Source organism: Mobula hypostoma, chromosome 17 (genome assembly GCF_963921235.1).
Source record: "Mobula hypostoma chromosome 17, sMobHyp1.1, whole genome shotgun sequence".
Lineage (NCBI taxonomy): Eukaryota > Metazoa > Chordata > Chondrichthyes > Myliobatiformes > Myliobatidae > Mobula > Mobula hypostoma.
In genome coordinates, this window is record NC_086113.1 from 61,201,878 (window position 1) to 61,219,200 (window position 17,323).

The window sequence follows — 17,323 nt, forward strand, 5'->3', positions numbered from 1 at the left end:
ATAGATTTACTTACTATTTAACTTCAATGTAAAAACATAGAATTTAAAATGCATAATATTTATTTTTTCTCTAAGGCTCTATTATGATGAACTAGGAAGGGAGAAAAGCATTTTAAAAACAAGAGTTTGGGGTTAAGTCAGATGTTAAATTGTGACAGAATTTAAACTGGGAGTCAAAGCCATCACAAAATCATCCACATAAGGTTTTACTGATGGAACAAAAGGAGGAAGAACATGTATACTGCTTTGGGAAGAAGACTAGTCAATAAGTGTTTATAATGGGGCTATCTGCCTTTTTTTGTCAGGGGTCTATTTTTAGCCCCAGGTGGCTGCTTTTCCCAGGCCTCCAGAAATGCAAGATGAAAATAGATGAAGTGCAGAAAAGACTTCATCAAGTGTGATTCCTCGAGGTCCAACACGCTGAGAAGTACTCATTGCTTAGGAAACTATCTGTTTCCTACAAACTACTAGCCCCACCCCACACTCTACCATTGAATCCTACCACCTCTACTTCCCTTGCCCCACAAACCAATGACTAATTGATAATTTTTCACCAGTGGGGCCCCATTCACAGCAATCAAACTTTCTGCCAATATCTCTACTCTCTCTCCTTGCCACTAATTGCTTTTTTTTAAAGTAAGCTGATCCCATTGACCCAGCTCTGAAGTCTTCTTACTGTGAAGCAAGATGTAATGTAAGTGTGCAGATTCTATTCCATTATGTTTTCTACATTCACAATATCTTTTCCTCCAGAGAACTTGTCCCAAGTGAAAATACCCATGGTATTACAGGAAAGATATTAGAAGACTGGCTGACTGGCAGAAGGCAAAGAGTAGGAATAAAGAGTGCCTTTTCTTGTTAGCACCTAATGACTTGTGGTATTCTGCTGGGATCAGTATTGGGTTTTTTATTTTTCACATTACATGTTAATGATCTGGATGACGGAATTAATAGCTGTATCGTCAGGTTTGCGGATATATGAAGATAGGTGGAGTGATACGTAGTGATAAGGAAGCAAGGAGTCTGCAGAAGAACTTGGAGAATAGGCAAAGAAGTGGCAAATGAATACAGTGGAGGAAAGTGTATGGTCGTGCACTTTGGTAGAAGGAATAAAGGTGTAATCTATTTTCTAAATGTGAAGTGACTTCAGAAATTGGAAGTGCAAAGGGACTTTGGACCCTTGTGCAGGATTCCCTAAAGGTAACTTGCAGGTTGAATTAGTAGTAAGGAAGACAAATGCAATGTTAGCATTAATTTCAAGAGGACTGGTATATAAAAGCAAGAATGGTATGTGGAGCATTGAGAGCAATTTTGGGCCCCTTATCTAACAAATGATGTGCAGGCATTGGAGAGGGTCCAGAGGAGGTTCATGAGAATGATCCCAGGAATGAAAGGGTTAATGTATGAGGACCGTAAGATGGCTCTGGGCCTGTACTCACTGAGTTCAGAAGAATGATGGGGGATCTCATTGAAATGTACTGAACACTGAAAGGCCCAGATAGAATGGAAGTGGAGAGGATATTTCCAGTAGTGGGTGAATACAGCCTTAGAATTATGCCCCTTTACAACAGGAACACAGAATAATTTCTTCAGTGGTGAATCTGTGAAATTCTTGCCATGGCAGCTGTAGAGGCCAAGTCATTGGGTATATTTAAAGCAGAAATTTACAGGTTCTTGATTAGTAAGGGTGTCAAAGGTTATGGGAAGAAAGCAGGAGAATGGGATTGAGAGGGAAAATAAATCAGTCATGGTTGAATGGTGGAGAAGACTTGGAAGACCAAACGGTCTAATTCTGCTCCTATGTCTTATGGTCTAAAATCCAGGCCACTTATTACTTTGTGTTCACATGTGTCCTTATTCAAAGTGGCATCAGAAACTAATATCCAATTAATAACTGTTCAAAGCAGAAAAATAAAAATTCATTAACTATTTTTTGGAGTAAAGCTCATTACCTATTAGAACAAAGTGAAATGCGTGCAAAGAATAATTTTTAAAGTGTTATAAATCAAAACAAAAATATAAAAACTAATTTGCAATATTGAACTTAAACCAAACTTTAATGTGATAATTTTCACCTTTGAATCTCAGTTCAATAATGCAGAAAGTGCAGTACAGATTGGTTTTATGTAACTGAAAAAAGAACAAGTATGGAAATGGATTATTAATCTCAGTTTTGAAACATGCCTCTACGAAGCTCTCTTTGAACATTCCACTTAAGTGCAACAAAAATAGCAAAGCTACCATAACATACGAATTAAAAACTTCAAATAGGACTGGACTTTATAAAATATTTAAAATACAGCAAATATTCGCAAAAAGTGGTACTTTGTGTTCTTAGCAGTCCAACTTGCTACAAGGCCAGAAAGAAGCCGACTATTGATTGTCTGTTTCTGCACAGAATTCAAAGAAAAAGATTGTGTTTGTTGAATATCTGACTTTTAGATTTGCCATATGAGTCAGTTAAAACATTTAAAGCTAGTCGTTAACTCAGATTGACAAGACAGGATTAATTTCCATGCTGTTAATTCAAGGCATAAAGATTATAGTCAGACAACACAGAGAAAATAGGTGGCCCATTATACCAAAAAACACAAATCAAATCAGTTCCTTCAATAACTAGATTATTAAATGTGCAGTACTATTTCACTTTTTCTCATCTTTTTGCTGCACTTAGTTCCATATACACAAGATCATATTTTTGAAGTCTGGCTCTTTTTGGGAATAAGCTCATAGCTTGTGTTTGTTGTTCAGATATGGTCTGCATATTTATTCTCCAGCTCTGAAAGAAGGTTTAATGACCTCCCAGTATATTTGAGAGAAAGCCTGATTTGCCATCATTGACTTCATGTCTCGCTGCTTGGCCCTGATCCAGTCCTAATTCGCTCTCAATTTGCTCTAACTCAGATTCATCAAGCAACTCAAAGTCATCACCCTCCTCAGTATCAGTTTCTTCGCTTGAGTTTAGCTGTGGTGGTGTGGTAGGCTTGGCTTCAGTAGCCTGCAACTGGCCTTTCACAGCAGATGACATAGCTACAGCAATGGCCTCACTCGCTATAGTACTGATCAGGTTAAGGCTTTGCTCATCGGACAAGTTGAGGGCAAGCCCAGCCACAGCAGTTCCTATGTCTTCCTGACATGACTCAGCTTCCAGAGTGGGAATAGGGGGAGTTGGAATGCCAATACTTGAGTCATCGTCATCATCATCTATTGTTCCTTTATTATCTATTGAAGGAAATTCTGGAAGATCTCTGGCAAATGCTTCTTCATGATCACTCGGACGATCTAAATCTGAATCAATGATTAAAACATGAGAAAATTAATACAAGAAGGATGAAAACAACTGTAAACTTCTTGCAGTATATTATCATGTTTTACAAATTATTCTGAAGAGGAATATATCAGATTTGATAGTAAACCAAGTTTATCACAGAATCAATAGAAAATAAACAGAATGTAAACATTGAGTGTGATCATAAGAGTTAGGAGCAGGAGTTGGTCACTTTCACCCCTACTCTGCTTTTTGTAGGATCATAGCTGATCTTATTATAACATCAACTTTGCATTCCTGACTACTCCCAATAACTCTTCACCCCCTCGCTTATCAAAAATCTATCTAGCTCTACCCTAAAAACATTAAAGGACTGTTCTGAGGATAAAACTCATGATTCTAAGGGGGAAAATGTCTTTTTTTTCTCTTAAGCAAGTGATCTCTTAGTTTTAAACAATGATCCCTACTTTTGGATTTACTAATAAGAGAATGCAACTGCTCCATATCTACCTTTTTAAAGGTACCTGGGATCTTGAATGTTTCAATCAAGTCCCCTCTCGCTAATCTAAATTCCAGCAAATGTAAGCCTCACCTGTTATCTTTCCTCAGAAGAAAATCTGTCCATTCCAGCTATTTGAATTTTCTTTGTGGTGCTTACATCATATTAACATCTTTCTTTAAGTAAGGAGATCAATACTGTAACACAGTACTTCAAATACTGGCTCAGTATTTTACCCTCATAAAGCACTGGCCTGACCTCAAATGGTATACTGTCATCAACTCTGGATGCCTAACTGTAGGGAGGATGTGCAGGCATTAGAGAAGGTCCGGAAGAAATTATGGAAATGGTTCTTGTGATGTAGTACTATAGTTACAAGTGTATGGAGGTTGATGGGAGATTTGATAGAAGTAAATAAAGTAATAAGGACCAGAAACTGGGAAGTATTCCGTATTAGCAGAGGTGTCAAGGACCACAGGTATAGACTAAAGGGGAAAAAAATCTAAGAGTAACACAGGAAAAAGTTTTTATGCCTTTTGTGCTTCCACTGTTTGTAGATATGGTGGAGGCAGGGTCTGTTCTTCAGAAAAGATTTGGAATAAATAGAGTAAATGATGAAGAAAAAAATTACAAGGCCATGGGGTGGAACTAAAAAGCTACTCTTATATAAATACAGCACAGATATGAAAGGCAAAATGGCCTCCCCTCTGTGCTGTAGCCATTCTATGATAATATTTGATCCAAATTACCCAAGTATAGTACCTCCATTGATCTCCTGTTATCCCACAGCAGATCTTACTTCTTCAAAGAATTCCAATAAATTGGTCAAAATTCATTCCCTTTTATAAAGTTAAAATGGCCTACTTTAACATTTAAACAAAGCTTTAACATTTTCCCTATATTGAAATAAATGGTTTGTATGTTCCCGCTTTCTGTCTCCCTTTTTGAATAAAGGAATTACATGTGCTATTTTTCAATTTAATGAAACAGTCCCCAAATTTAAGGGATTTTGGAAAATTGAAACCACTCTATCACTACCCACATCCTTTAAGATTCTGGAAAGAACTCCACACTTGGCAACTTGTCAGCTTATGGTTCCAAAACCTTGCACAGTAAACTGCACTGGTGACTGTAATGTTCATGAATTCCTTTCCAATTCCCCATTCAGAGCTACAGTATTTTGAAATGCTACTTGTTTGCTGTACAGTGAAAATGCAAAGCACCTACTTAATTCATCCTCCATTGCCATGTTTTTCATTATTCCCCAGCCTCTCTTTCTAATAGGAGAAACATTACATTTTTAATCTTATTTTTCCAATATCTATAGAAATTATTACAGTTTGTTTTCACATTTCTGTCCAGCTTTATCCTGAATCTTACTAGATTTTAGTGAACATCTTAACGGATGAAAGAGAAGCAGAGATTTATTGAAGGAATCCTAGCGCCTAGAAGCTTTGCAGTGCTGGAGACATTAAAGTGGGGATGAGCAAGAAGCCATAGTTGAGAGGAATGCAAATATCACAGAGGATTATAGATCCTGAGGAGGAGACTACAAATATAAGGTTGAGACAATGCAAAGATTTGAAAATTAACATGTAAATTTCAAAAATAAGTTTTACTTAATGGGGAGCCAATGCAAGCCATTAAGGGTGAAGGATGGGCTTACATGTCTGTAGCAACAGTATTTTAGATGGCAAAACTTACAAAGAGCAGAATAAGAAAAGGAATTGAGGAATGTACTGAATTAGTTAAATTCAGTGATAATAAAAATATGCATGATTCTTTCAGCTAATAGTTTAAGAAAGAAATATATTTAATGTTAACTGTTCTTATTCCCTTAATGGATGAAGTACCATGATTTAAAATGTTTACAGATCATTTGAATTTGTCAAATGAAAAAGGTAAAATAAGCAGACTGCCTGTATGTTATGATCATTCACCAGCAGCAATTTTGTTTGATTCTACTATTTATTTAAGCACAAATCTGCAAAATTGGGAATTTACCATTCCTTTCAAAAATGTAAAAGCAGAGTGTTCTGCATGTACCTAAACAGAAATACCTTTCTACGTGAAAAAAATTACAATAAAATCCAAACATGCTTCCCCAGCACTCTGAAGATAAGTTACTTTACCTCCCAAACATATCTTTAGCTCTCCCCACTACTCTGGTTTTCTGCAGGGATCTCTCCCTCTGTGATTCCCTTGTCCATTTGCCTCTCCCTACTAATCTCCTTCCCAGCACTTACCCCTGCAAACAGCCAAAGTACTACACCTGCTCATTCACCTCTTCCCTTACCTCCATTCAGGGCCCCAAACAGTCCTTCCAGGTGAGGCAACACTCCACCTGCAAATCTGCTGGGGTCATCAGTGGTGTCCGGTGCTCTACCTTAGCAAGATTCGTCGTAAATTAGGGGACCGCTTCATCAAGCACCTCTGCTCCATCCGCCAAAGGTGGGACTTCCTGATGGCCAAACATTTTAACTCCAATTCCCAATCCAACATGTCGGTCCATAGCCTCCTCTTGTGCCACAATTAGGCCACCCTCAGGGTGGAGGGGCAACACTTTATTCTGTCTGGGTAGCATCCAACTTGATGGCATGAATATCAATTTCTCCCAGTAAAAAAAATTTCTCATATTCCCCACTCTGGCACCTTACATCTTATCTGCCTATCACCTCGCCCTGATGTCCCTCTCCTCCTCCTTCACCTTCTTCCGTGGTTCATTCTCCTATCCTATCAGATCCCTCCTTCTCTAGCCCTTTACTTTTCCCACCCACCTGGCTTCACCTATCATCTTCTAGCTATCCTCCTTCCCCTCCCCACCAACTCGTTTATTCTGTCACCTTTCCCCTTCCATTCCAGTCCTGAAAGACGGTCTTGGCCCGAATTGTTGACTGTTGGTTCACTTCCATAGATGCTTCCTGACCTGCTGAGTTCCTTCAGCATTTTGTGTCCAAAAATGCTTTGCATTTCTAGCATCTGCTGAAGTTCTTGTGTTTACAAGTTACTTTATTTACTGTATACTTCCTTTTCATAACTCATTCAGCCAGAATGTAGCCACCTTTGAATTTTCATTTATTAAAAATCATCTCATGTATCAGTCTGCTCCGTTTCTGCACATTCTTCAATGGTAGCACTAAATTATCATACCATCTGATGCATCTGTCTGTGGGGTATGACCTTCTGACAAATTAAAAGTTCCATTTTCTGTCCAGGATGTTTCCGATAGTTCTGTGTCTGAAATAGACAGTTCTTTGCCGGCTCCTGAGGTACTTATCTACAGAACAAACGTAGAAATTAGGGCTGTTGAGCAATTTAAAAAGTGTGATTAATCATGCAACTAAATATATTAACCAAAATTTTAATGCAACTTATTAAACAAAATACTAATATGAATTTACTGGGAAGTAATTTGCATTAATAAGACAATACAACCTAAACTTGTAGTTATGTTCCAAGCCCTCTGTAGACTTCTCCTCATCTCTGTAATCACTTGCAATCCTTTAACTTTCAGATGAAATATTTCAAAAAGAACAGGTAAAAGAGGAATGTCAAGAATTTCAGAATGGTGGGGGATGACTGGGAAGATGAATGTGGGGGTGGGGGAAAGAGGATTAGAGGGCATGCAGAGGAGGAGGAGGAGGCAAAACAGAGATCTAGAAATGTGTTGAGGGTGGAGGAAGTGCTGAGAGGAGACAAAAGGATCAAAAGGTGAGTGGAGTGAGAAGGATAGAATTATGAAAAAGAGATGATTGAAGGGAGAGAGGAGGGCAGTAAGAGCAGGGTCATCGAATCAGATTCAGAGAGCCGAAGGGTGGCAAGAGAGAAAGAAGGGGGTGGGGTTCTAAAGAGAAAGGTGGTCAGGGAAAGAGAGTTGGTAAGGGAGATAGAAAGGGGTGAAGGAGCAGGAAAAGGAGACCAAGTGTCTTGTCTGTAAAGTCTTTGAATTTAAAAATACATTATTTGCCTTTCCAAAGGCTCCAACATCTCATATTAATATCGTCTGAGGAATCTTACAACAGGAAACATCGTAATGTCAGACAATGATACGAAAGTTGTTTTGCTGTTATTCAGTAACAGAATATGTGCCTTATAACAACTAAGACCATGCCCAAGCACAGAGTGCTGCTATCTAGAACATTAAGGATAGCGGGCAAATGGGAATGCCACCACACACAAATTTCATTCCAAGTCTCTCTTTCTCTGCGATCTCAAGGGTAATTTAACTTGGGTACAAAATGCTGGGTTTGCCCACAATGTTCCCATACAGTACTGTGATTAGATGATGTTACAGGAGCATATTCTCTAACCATAGGACAAAGAGCTGATGTATCTGCTTCGCTCTCATCTTCTGATTTTCTTTCAGCCAATTCTTTCTGTTTCACTGAAAGACAAGATCAGCAACAGATAATAAAGGAAATGTTAAAGAAATAATTTTCTTTGTGCTTGATTACCAAGGTTCCAAATACAAGAGAAACTTTTAACATTCACTATACAAAATCATAATGCTTTACTTTCACAGGGACACACAATCCTACAAAGGGTAATCTATAATCTGTTAGAACTGCCTAACCCTTTCTCTGATTATCCGATCCAACTAGCAATTTACTAAATAGCCAAACTCTACAGATGTGCCTGACCTGCTGAATGTTTCCAGCATTATCTGTTTTTGCTTTCTGTTGGATATGGATTCAACCCCTCTTCAGGCTATCAGTACAGTTGTAAGGAAGTAGTCAGTTCATGGCCTATGTCTCAGTTTTTACACCAGTTTCAAGTGGCTGGATACCTTCTCCTGGTTAACGGTCATCCTTCAGGTAATACCAGCTGTACTCATTACCCTGACATTTATTCACTTTCTGGTTGTGTAATCTTGCACTATGCAAATTTAATGCTGTGGTTTTATCCTGATTCTGATTCTAATTACAACTCAAAAGTATTTCATTAGTCTAGCTGAGATGGTGAAATAATCTATTCAAATAGAGGACTAAAGTAGAATATGCATTATAAGGACAATAAATATTATTAGTTCCACTGTGTTCCTAACACTCATATTTATCTTAAAATTACTTAAAGGCTCTTACTTTCTATTCTTCTTTGCAAATGTTTTACATAATCCTTCAGACCAAAATCCAGTCGCTGCAGAACTGGTTCAACCTTGTTGCAGATACGATGCCACAGGTCATATGAGGTTATTAAAGGCCACAATAGGACACACAACACTGTGAAACCAACCAGAAAAAGAAAATTATTTCAGATCATGCCTCACCATCATTCAGTATATATAGGAGAAATTGACAGAATATTAGAATGGAGAGAAGAAAGAAAAGTTGAAAGTATTTGTATCTATTCAACAGAAATCTAATTTGAGATAAAATTATGGTTAGTTTTATTTTCATAGCCCGTGGGCACAGCTATTCTTTGTCAATCAGTTTTTTTCTATAATAAAATTCTAGATACGAGTAGGAAGATTTCACTAAAGTAATAATTCAGAGGGGCAATCTAGCAGTGCACATTATATAACCAAAGCTATTAAGAGGCATGAGCTGGCTGGTGGTGTAGTGGCATCGGCACTAGACTGAGACGAGTGGTCCTGGGTTTGAATGCGGGCCGACTCCTTGCACGCTTTATATCTGTGCTGGGTTGAGTGTCGAGTTAATAACTTGGCCTCGTTAAAAAACAAAGACAAAATGCTAAAGAAATGACACAGTTGTTTCCTGATGTGCCACAAGGCGTGGAAAGGAATAACAACAATGAAGAGGCGTGGGACAAGGACATAGGTTGTCCCATTCATGATCTTACTGAATGGCAGAGCAGACTCCAGGGATTAAATAACTTACTCATCTTTAATCATATTTGCAAGTTCTAAGCATTGGCATACAACATGTCTTGTCAACTAATTTAAACAATAAATCAACTATAATAAGACTATGATCAAGGATGTGACATTTTTCACTTTAAAGCAAAAATGTGGACTGATAAGTAAAATTCAATACAGGGTACAATTGTAAATTTGAATCTCTTTGTATGCATATGAGCTACAAAGCATTACATGAACTGCTGTTTTACAGCTCCAATGACAATGCCAAGCAAAAATGACAACACTTATCTCATTTACCTGTGATGTTTTCCAGTTATACTACTAAGGTGGTAGTTTAAGAGGAATTCAATGTTGATATAATCATTAATCTGCAACTGCTCCCTGCCATATCACCAGATAAACAACATACAAAATGCTAGAGGAACTCAGCAGGTCAGGGATGAACTCAGTGAAGAAGGGTCTTGGAGCAAAACATCAACTATCTATTAATTTCTATAGATACTGCCTGATCTGCTGAGTTCCTCCAGTATTTTGTGCGTGTTGCTTTGGATTTCCAGCATCTGCCGACTTGCTCATGTGCCAGATAAATAATTAGTTCATTTGTCCCAAGCTAGCTTTAAGAAATTTATCTATTTTTGAGGAAAAAACCAATTTTTGGCTTTCAGAATTTATTGAATGCATTTGGTTTGCTCTCCCCTCCCTTTTCCCCTTATAATTTAAATTTACAAGTGCCTTGTCACTTGCTCATTATTATTATTATGTCCTTACTTTCTGTTTAACAACTTTAACCATTCACAATTTTAAATAATTAGTCTCTCTCCCCCTTTTAGAAATAAATACATGGCTTTATTCCTTTCTTTGAGCTCAGAAATTTTTAAAAATTGTCAAAAACACAGGAATCAATAGTTCTACATTAGTAGTTAAAAGCTCAATCTCACACTATCCTGCCCAGATGTCTTTAGTGCCCAACACAACTGCTTCCTTCTAACTAACAAATAAATAAATAAATGCCCTTCCTCTGTTCTCATTCATATCTTCACTGAGCAAAATACACCTCTTAGGCAATTAATTGTTTAAACTATATTCTGCATGACTCCATTCAGCTAAAGTTCATGGATAATCCCAATTTTGTTTCTCTTTTCACAGATGTTCTTTATATTAAATAAAGCTTGGCATAGCAAATCATGATTTCAAAACAAATTATCTGTGTATTTACAGATGAAATCCCTCACTGTATGCTCATACAATATTAAGTTTCTACCACAAATATCAGAAACATTGTTACAAGAAGCATGTTCTCTATATATTACTAACATGTTTAGATCATACGGCAGATTCAGATTTAGTAATCACATGTACAATGAAACATACAGACAAATGCAAACACGAGGAAATCTGCAGATGCTGGAATTTCAAGCAACACACATAAAAGTTGCTGGTGAACGCAGAAGGCCAGGCAGCATCTCTAGGAAGAGGTACAGTCAACATTTCGGGTCGAGAGGACGAAGGGTCTCGGCCCGAAACGTCAACTGTACCTCTTCCTAGAGATGCTGCCTGGCCTGCTGCGTTCACCAGCAACTTTGATGTATGATACAGACAAATGCATTGTCTGTGTTAACAACCAACACACCCAAGGATGTGGGGTGGCATCCCACAAATGTCACCACGCATTCCGGCACCAACATAATACACCCATAATGCTCAATAGAACACAGGGCAGAACAAAACAAAACATACCAAGCAACAAAGTGACAGTAATGAAATAAGCCCCATTCCTCCCTCCCTACCACCCACCTACGCACATACACAGCCCTCTAACCTACGATAGGCTGTCTTAGCCTCTAGCCACCAGCTGACTCGGAATTTGTAGATATTGGGCCCCTGACTTCCCCAGTGGACTCAGAGATTCTCAGACTCACGGCTCTGGCGTCGAACCTTGACTTCTGGATTTTGGTGCGAACAATCAATCAACCTTCAGGCTTCAATTTTCAGTATTGATCCAAGACTCTGATAAGTTCATGAAGATTCGGCATGGCATCTAATACTTTGACAAACTTCCATAGTTGTGTGGTGAAGAGTATGTTGATTATTTGCAACACAGCCTGGTATGGAAACAGTAATGCCCTTGAGCAGAAAATACTACAAAAAGTAGTGGATGTGGTCCAGTCCATTGTGGATAACATCCTCCCCTCCAATGTGCAAATCTACACAGAGAACTGTTGCAGGAAAGCAGCATTCATCATCAGGGACCCCCAGCACCCAGGTGATGCTCTCTTCTCACTGCTGCCATCAGAAAGGAGGTACAGGAGCCTCAGGACTCACATTATCAGGTTCAGGAACAATAATTACCCCTCAACCATGAGGCTCTTGAACCAGTGGGGATAACTTCATTCAACTTCACCTGCCCCATCACTGAACTGTTCTCACAACCTATGGACTCACTATCAAGGATGCCTCACCTCATGTTCTCGCTATTTATCACTTATTTATTCATTTTTTCTCTCTCTTGTATTTGCACAGTTTGTTGACTTTTGCACACTGGTTGATTGTTCACCCTGTTGGGTACGATCTTTCATTGATTCTATTATGGTTCTTGGATTTACTGAAAATAAATCTTGGGGTTGTATATGGTGACATATATGTATTTTGATAATAAATTAACTTAGAACTTTGAATTTTGATGACGAATGAGGACCCAAATTTCAGGCCTCAAGCTCTGGACTCACCAATGACGGGAGTATGAATTTCCTTGCCGATTTGCTGGCCTGACCTCCGAACACTCCTGGGCCACTGGCCTTCAAGCATGGAGTGGAGGTTTAGACTGCATTCTGTCCTCCGAATTCCTCCATCCCTGTCCCTAAACTCTAACCTGACCCCCAACTCCCCTCTCTGTGCCCCAAAACCATCCCTATGAATCTAAAATAAAAACCTAACAAAAACTAACAAATACCTAATGTGAGCCACAACCTCAACAGAGACCACAAACTGGTTCTATCTTACATATGTAGCTTATGTTCAGATACAATTCAGGAGTCACTCTGTTGCAAATGCCAAATAATTTTAAAATATTGCAGTCTGAAACTGGTAAGCTTATGCTAATCCAAAGGGTCTTTTAATCAGCTGAATTTCAACATCCTAAGTATTTATGACAAAGTACATGTATTACCTTGAGATTCATTTTCTTTCAGGCATTCACAGTAGAACAAACAAATACAAGAGAATCAATGAAAAACTACACACAGGGACTGACGAACTACCAATATGCAAAAGACAAACTGCACAAATACAAAAGTAATAATTACTTTTTAAAAATAAATAAATAATACTGAGAACACAAGTTGTAAAGTCCTTGAAAGTGAGTCCCTGAGTTGTGGAATCAGTCGGAGTTGAGGTCAGTGAAGTTCTCCATGCTGAAGGGTAATAGCTGTTCCTATACCTGGTGGTATGGCTTCTCAAGCTCCTGTACCTCCTTCATGATGGCAGCAGAGAGGAGAGAGCATGGCCTGGATGGTGGGGGTCCTTGACGATGGATGTTGCTTTCTTGTAGCAATACTCTTTGTAAATGTGCTCAGTGGTGGGGAGGACTTTGCTTGCAATGGACCAGGCTGCATCTAACACTTTTTGAAGGTTTTTTCATTCTTGAACGTTGGCATTTCCACACCAGGCTACAATCCAACTAGTCAGGGTACTCTTCGTTGTGCATCTATAGATGTTTATCAAAGTCTTAGGATGGCGTGCCAAATCTCCATAAACTTCTAAGGAAGTAGAAGCAATATCGTGCTTTCTTTGTAATGACAACTACATGCTGGTCCCAGTACAGATCCTTTGATAAGATAACACCAAAGGATTTAAAGCTTTTGACCCTTTTCACCCTGATCTCCTAAGGAAGATTGGCTCATGGACCTCCAGTTTCTTCCTCCTGTAGTCAATAATAAGCTCTTTGGTTTTGCTGACATTGACTGAGAGCTTCTTGTTGTGGTACTATTCAACCAGATTGTCAATTTCCTTCTTACAGTATATGCCAATTCATCACCATCTTTGATCTGGCCAACGACAATGGCGTTGTCAGCAATCTTAAATATGGTATTGCACCTGTCAGCCTCACAGTCATAAGTATAAAGGAAGTAGAGCAGGAGGCTAAGCACACAGCCTTGTGGTGCTCATGTTCTGATGGTGATTGTGGAGATGTTGTTGCCAAACATACGAACTGCAAGTGAGTAAATTGAGGATCCAGTTACACAAGGAGGTATTGACGCCTAGGTCTTGGAGCTTAGTGATTAGTTTTGTGGGGATGATAGTGTTGAATGTTGAGCTGTAGTCAATGAAGAGCAAACTGATGTATGCATCATCACTGTCCAGATGTTCTACAGCAGAGTAAAGAGCCAATGAAATGGCATCTGCTGTTGACCTATTATGATGCTAGGCAAATTAGAGCAGATCCAAGTCACTCATCAGGTGCTGGATCACAAGAAAGAGAATTTGTAGAATGCCTACAAGATGGCTTTTTAGAGCAGCTTGTGGTTGAGACCATTCAGGGAAAGGCAACTCAGGATTGCATATTGTGTAATGAACCAGATTTGATTAAGAAGTTCTAGGTAAAGGAACCCTTATGATGCAGTAATCATATGATAAAATTCACCTTGCAATTTGAGATGGAGGAAATAAAGTCAGATATATCAGTATTACAGTAGAGTAAAGGGAATTACAGAGATGTGAGAGAGGAGCTGGCCAAAGTTGATTAGAAGAGGACACTAGCAGGGATGACGCAGAACAGCAATGGTTGAGTTTCTGGGGGCAATTCAGAAGGCACAGGATAGATAGATACATACCAAAGATGAAGAAGTATTCTAAAGGGAGGATGAGGCTGACAAGGAAAGTCAAAGACAGCATCAAAACAAATGAGAGGATATATAATATAGCAAAAAATAGTGAGAAGTTTTGGGAAACTTTTAAAACTGACAAAAGGCAACTAAAAAAACCCATAAGAAGAGAAAAGATGAAATATGAAGGTAAGCTAGCCAATAATATTAAAGTGGATACCAGAAGTTTCTTCAGATATATAAAGAGTAAAGGAGAGGTGCCAGTGGACATTAGACTGCTGGGAAATGATGCTGGGGCGGCAGTTATGGGGGACAAAGGATTGGCAGACGAATTTAGTAAGTATTTTGCGTCAGTCTTCACTGTGGAAGATGCTGGTAGTATACCAGAAATTCGAGAGTGTCAGGGGGCAGAACGGCTATTACCAAGGAGAAGGTACTTGGGAAACTGAAAGGTCTGAAGGGAGATAAGTTATCTGGACCAGATGGACTATACCCCAGGGTTCTGAAGTAGGTAGCTGAAGAGATGGTGGAGGCATTAATAATGATCTTTCAAGAAGCACTAGATTCTGTAATAGTTCCAGAGGAAAGAGAAATTGCAAATGTTACTCCACTCTTTAAGAAGGGAGCGAGGCTGAAGAAAGGAAATTATAGGCCAATTAGCTTGACCATAGTGGTTGGGAAGATATTGAGGGTCTATTATTAAGGATGAGATTTCAGAGTACTTGGATGGAATTGATAAAGTAGGGCAAATAAGAAGGAAATAACAGGCAGGATAGACAAAGGAGAGTCAGTGGATGTTTTTATTTGGATTTTCTAAAGGCCTTTGACAAGATGCCACTCATGAAGCTACTAAACAAGGTAAGAGCCCAAGGTTTTACAGGAAAGATACAAGCATGGATACTGGCAGGAGGCAAGAAATCAGAATGAAAAGGGCCTATTCTAGTTTGCTTCTGTTGACCAGTGGTGTTACGCAGCAGTTGGTTATCAACGATTTGGATAACAGAATTGATGGCTTTGTGCCCAAGTTTGCATACGATACAAATATAGGTTGAGGGTCAGGTAGTGTTGAGGAAACAGTAATTCTGTAGAAGGACTTGGACAGATTGGGAGAATGGGAAAAGAAGTGGCAGATGAATATAGTGTAGGAAAGTACATGGTCATGCACTTTGGTAGAAGGAATATAGGCATAAACTATTTTCTAAATGGGGAGAAAATTCAAACATAAGAGGTGCAAAGGGACTTGGGAGTCTCTGTGCCCTAAAGGTTAACTTGCAGATTGTCTTGGTGGTAAGGAAGGCAAATGCAATGTTAGCATTCATCTTGAGAAGACTAGAATATAAGAGCAAGGATGTGATGCTGAGGCTTTATAAGGCATTGGTCAGATCGCACTTTTGGGTCCAAACAGTTTTGGGCCCTTATCTACGGGGAGATGAGCTAGGTTTGGAGAGGATCCAGAGGAAGTTCACGAAAATGATTTCGAAAATGAAAGGGTTAACATATAAGGAACACTTGAATGCTCTGGGCCTGCATTTGCTGGAGTTTAGAAGAATGAGGGGGGATCTCCTTGAAACCTATCAAATATTGAAAGGCCTAAATAGAGTGGATATGGAGAGGATGTTTCCTACAATGGGCGAGTCTAGGACCAGAGGGCACAGCCTTAGAATAGAGGGACGACTATTTAGCCAGAGGGTGGTGAATCTATGGAATTCATTACTACAGATGGCTGTGGAAGCCAAGTTATTGAGTATATTTAAAGCAGAGGTTAATAAGTTCTTGTTTAGTCTGGGTGTTAAACATTATGGGAGAAGGCAGGAGAATGAGGTTAAGAGTGATAATAAATTGGCCATGATGGAAAGGCGTAGCTGCTTCAATGGGCCGAGTGGCCTAATTCTGCTCCTATGTCTTATTGGCTTATAATGATGTGCTTCATTACTAACCTTTCAAAGCACATCACCACAGTAGATATAAATGCTACTGGACAATAGGCATTAGGCAAGTTACCATGTTCTTCTTGGGCACTGGTATGGTACTTTAGACTGCTGAAGTGAAAGGTTAAAGATGTCAGTATATACTCCAGCTAGTTGATTAGCACAGATCTTCAGTACTTGGCTAGGTACACTATCTTGACCAGATGCTTTGCATCTCCCTCCTGAAGGATGTTCTCACACCATGGTTAATCAGAATCAGTTTCTGATTGATCTTAGCTTGTATATACTTATCCTATATATTGATCATTATTTTCAGCCACCACCTCAGCCTCCTCTAAAATGATCCTGCTTTAATAACACAACTGGCACACTAGAAGTGGTGGCAGAATGGTATTCATGAGACTTCTTAGCATTATTCTTGAAGTCTGATTGCATTGTTTCCATCATGGACAAAATTCCATCTGGTTCACCAGTATTTGGGTAAAGAAATATGCTGTCCTTACTGTTAAGAGTGACTTTTGGGTTTAGGTCATTTACATTTAGCAAATGGCTTTGGCTACCAGTCTTCTGTTCCTTGATAATGTATTGTGGATTCAGTTTGGGACAATGGATTCCTAAAAGCTGTGGATCCCAGTCCAGACGCTGCTGGCGTCTGTGGGATGGATTCGAAGCAGAAGGTGTGAAGTTTGTATGTAGCTTCAAAAGAAAGAATTGTCTATACTTCGTAAATATGGAATTGTCCTTTGTGTGTAGCACATAAATATCGAGCCCCACATTGGGCTAGCAGACCTTTCCACCAAAAGCGTCTCCATATGATGCCTGCTGTACCTTGTTTTGTTGAATAAAGAAGCTGCCTTTGTATCTACCAGTAATTTTTTCTGGCAATTTCATTCACACAACAACATTTGGTGTCAGGAGTGGGATATCTTTGTGACCCATCGTGTGGCCAACGATCTTAGCAGTTTAAGTGGGTGAATATTTTTAAAAATT

General features: G+C 39.0%; 1 protein-coding gene across 2 annotated transcripts in view; it reads right to left on the reverse strand.

Moving 5' to 3' along the window:
* Window positions 1-2,038: 2,038 nt before the first annotated feature.
* retreg1 (reticulophagy regulator 1) overlaps window positions 2,039-17,323 on the reverse strand; it is a 106,801-nt gene continuing 91,516 nt past the window's right edge. For both annotated transcript variants that reach the window (XM_063069986.1, XM_063069985.1), the window contains 4 exons: window positions 8,849-8,986; window positions 8,078-8,151; window positions 6,918-7,044; window positions 2,039-3,288 (listed from right to left, as the gene is read on the reverse strand). In XM_063069986.1, coding sequence (XP_062926056.1) covers window positions 2,792-3,288; window positions 6,918-7,044; window positions 8,078-8,151; window positions 8,849-8,986 — 836 coding nt within the window. In that variant the 3' untranslated portion in view covers window positions 2,039-2,791. The remainder of the gene's footprint in view (window positions 3,289-6,917; window positions 7,045-8,077; window positions 8,152-8,848; window positions 8,987-17,323) is intronic.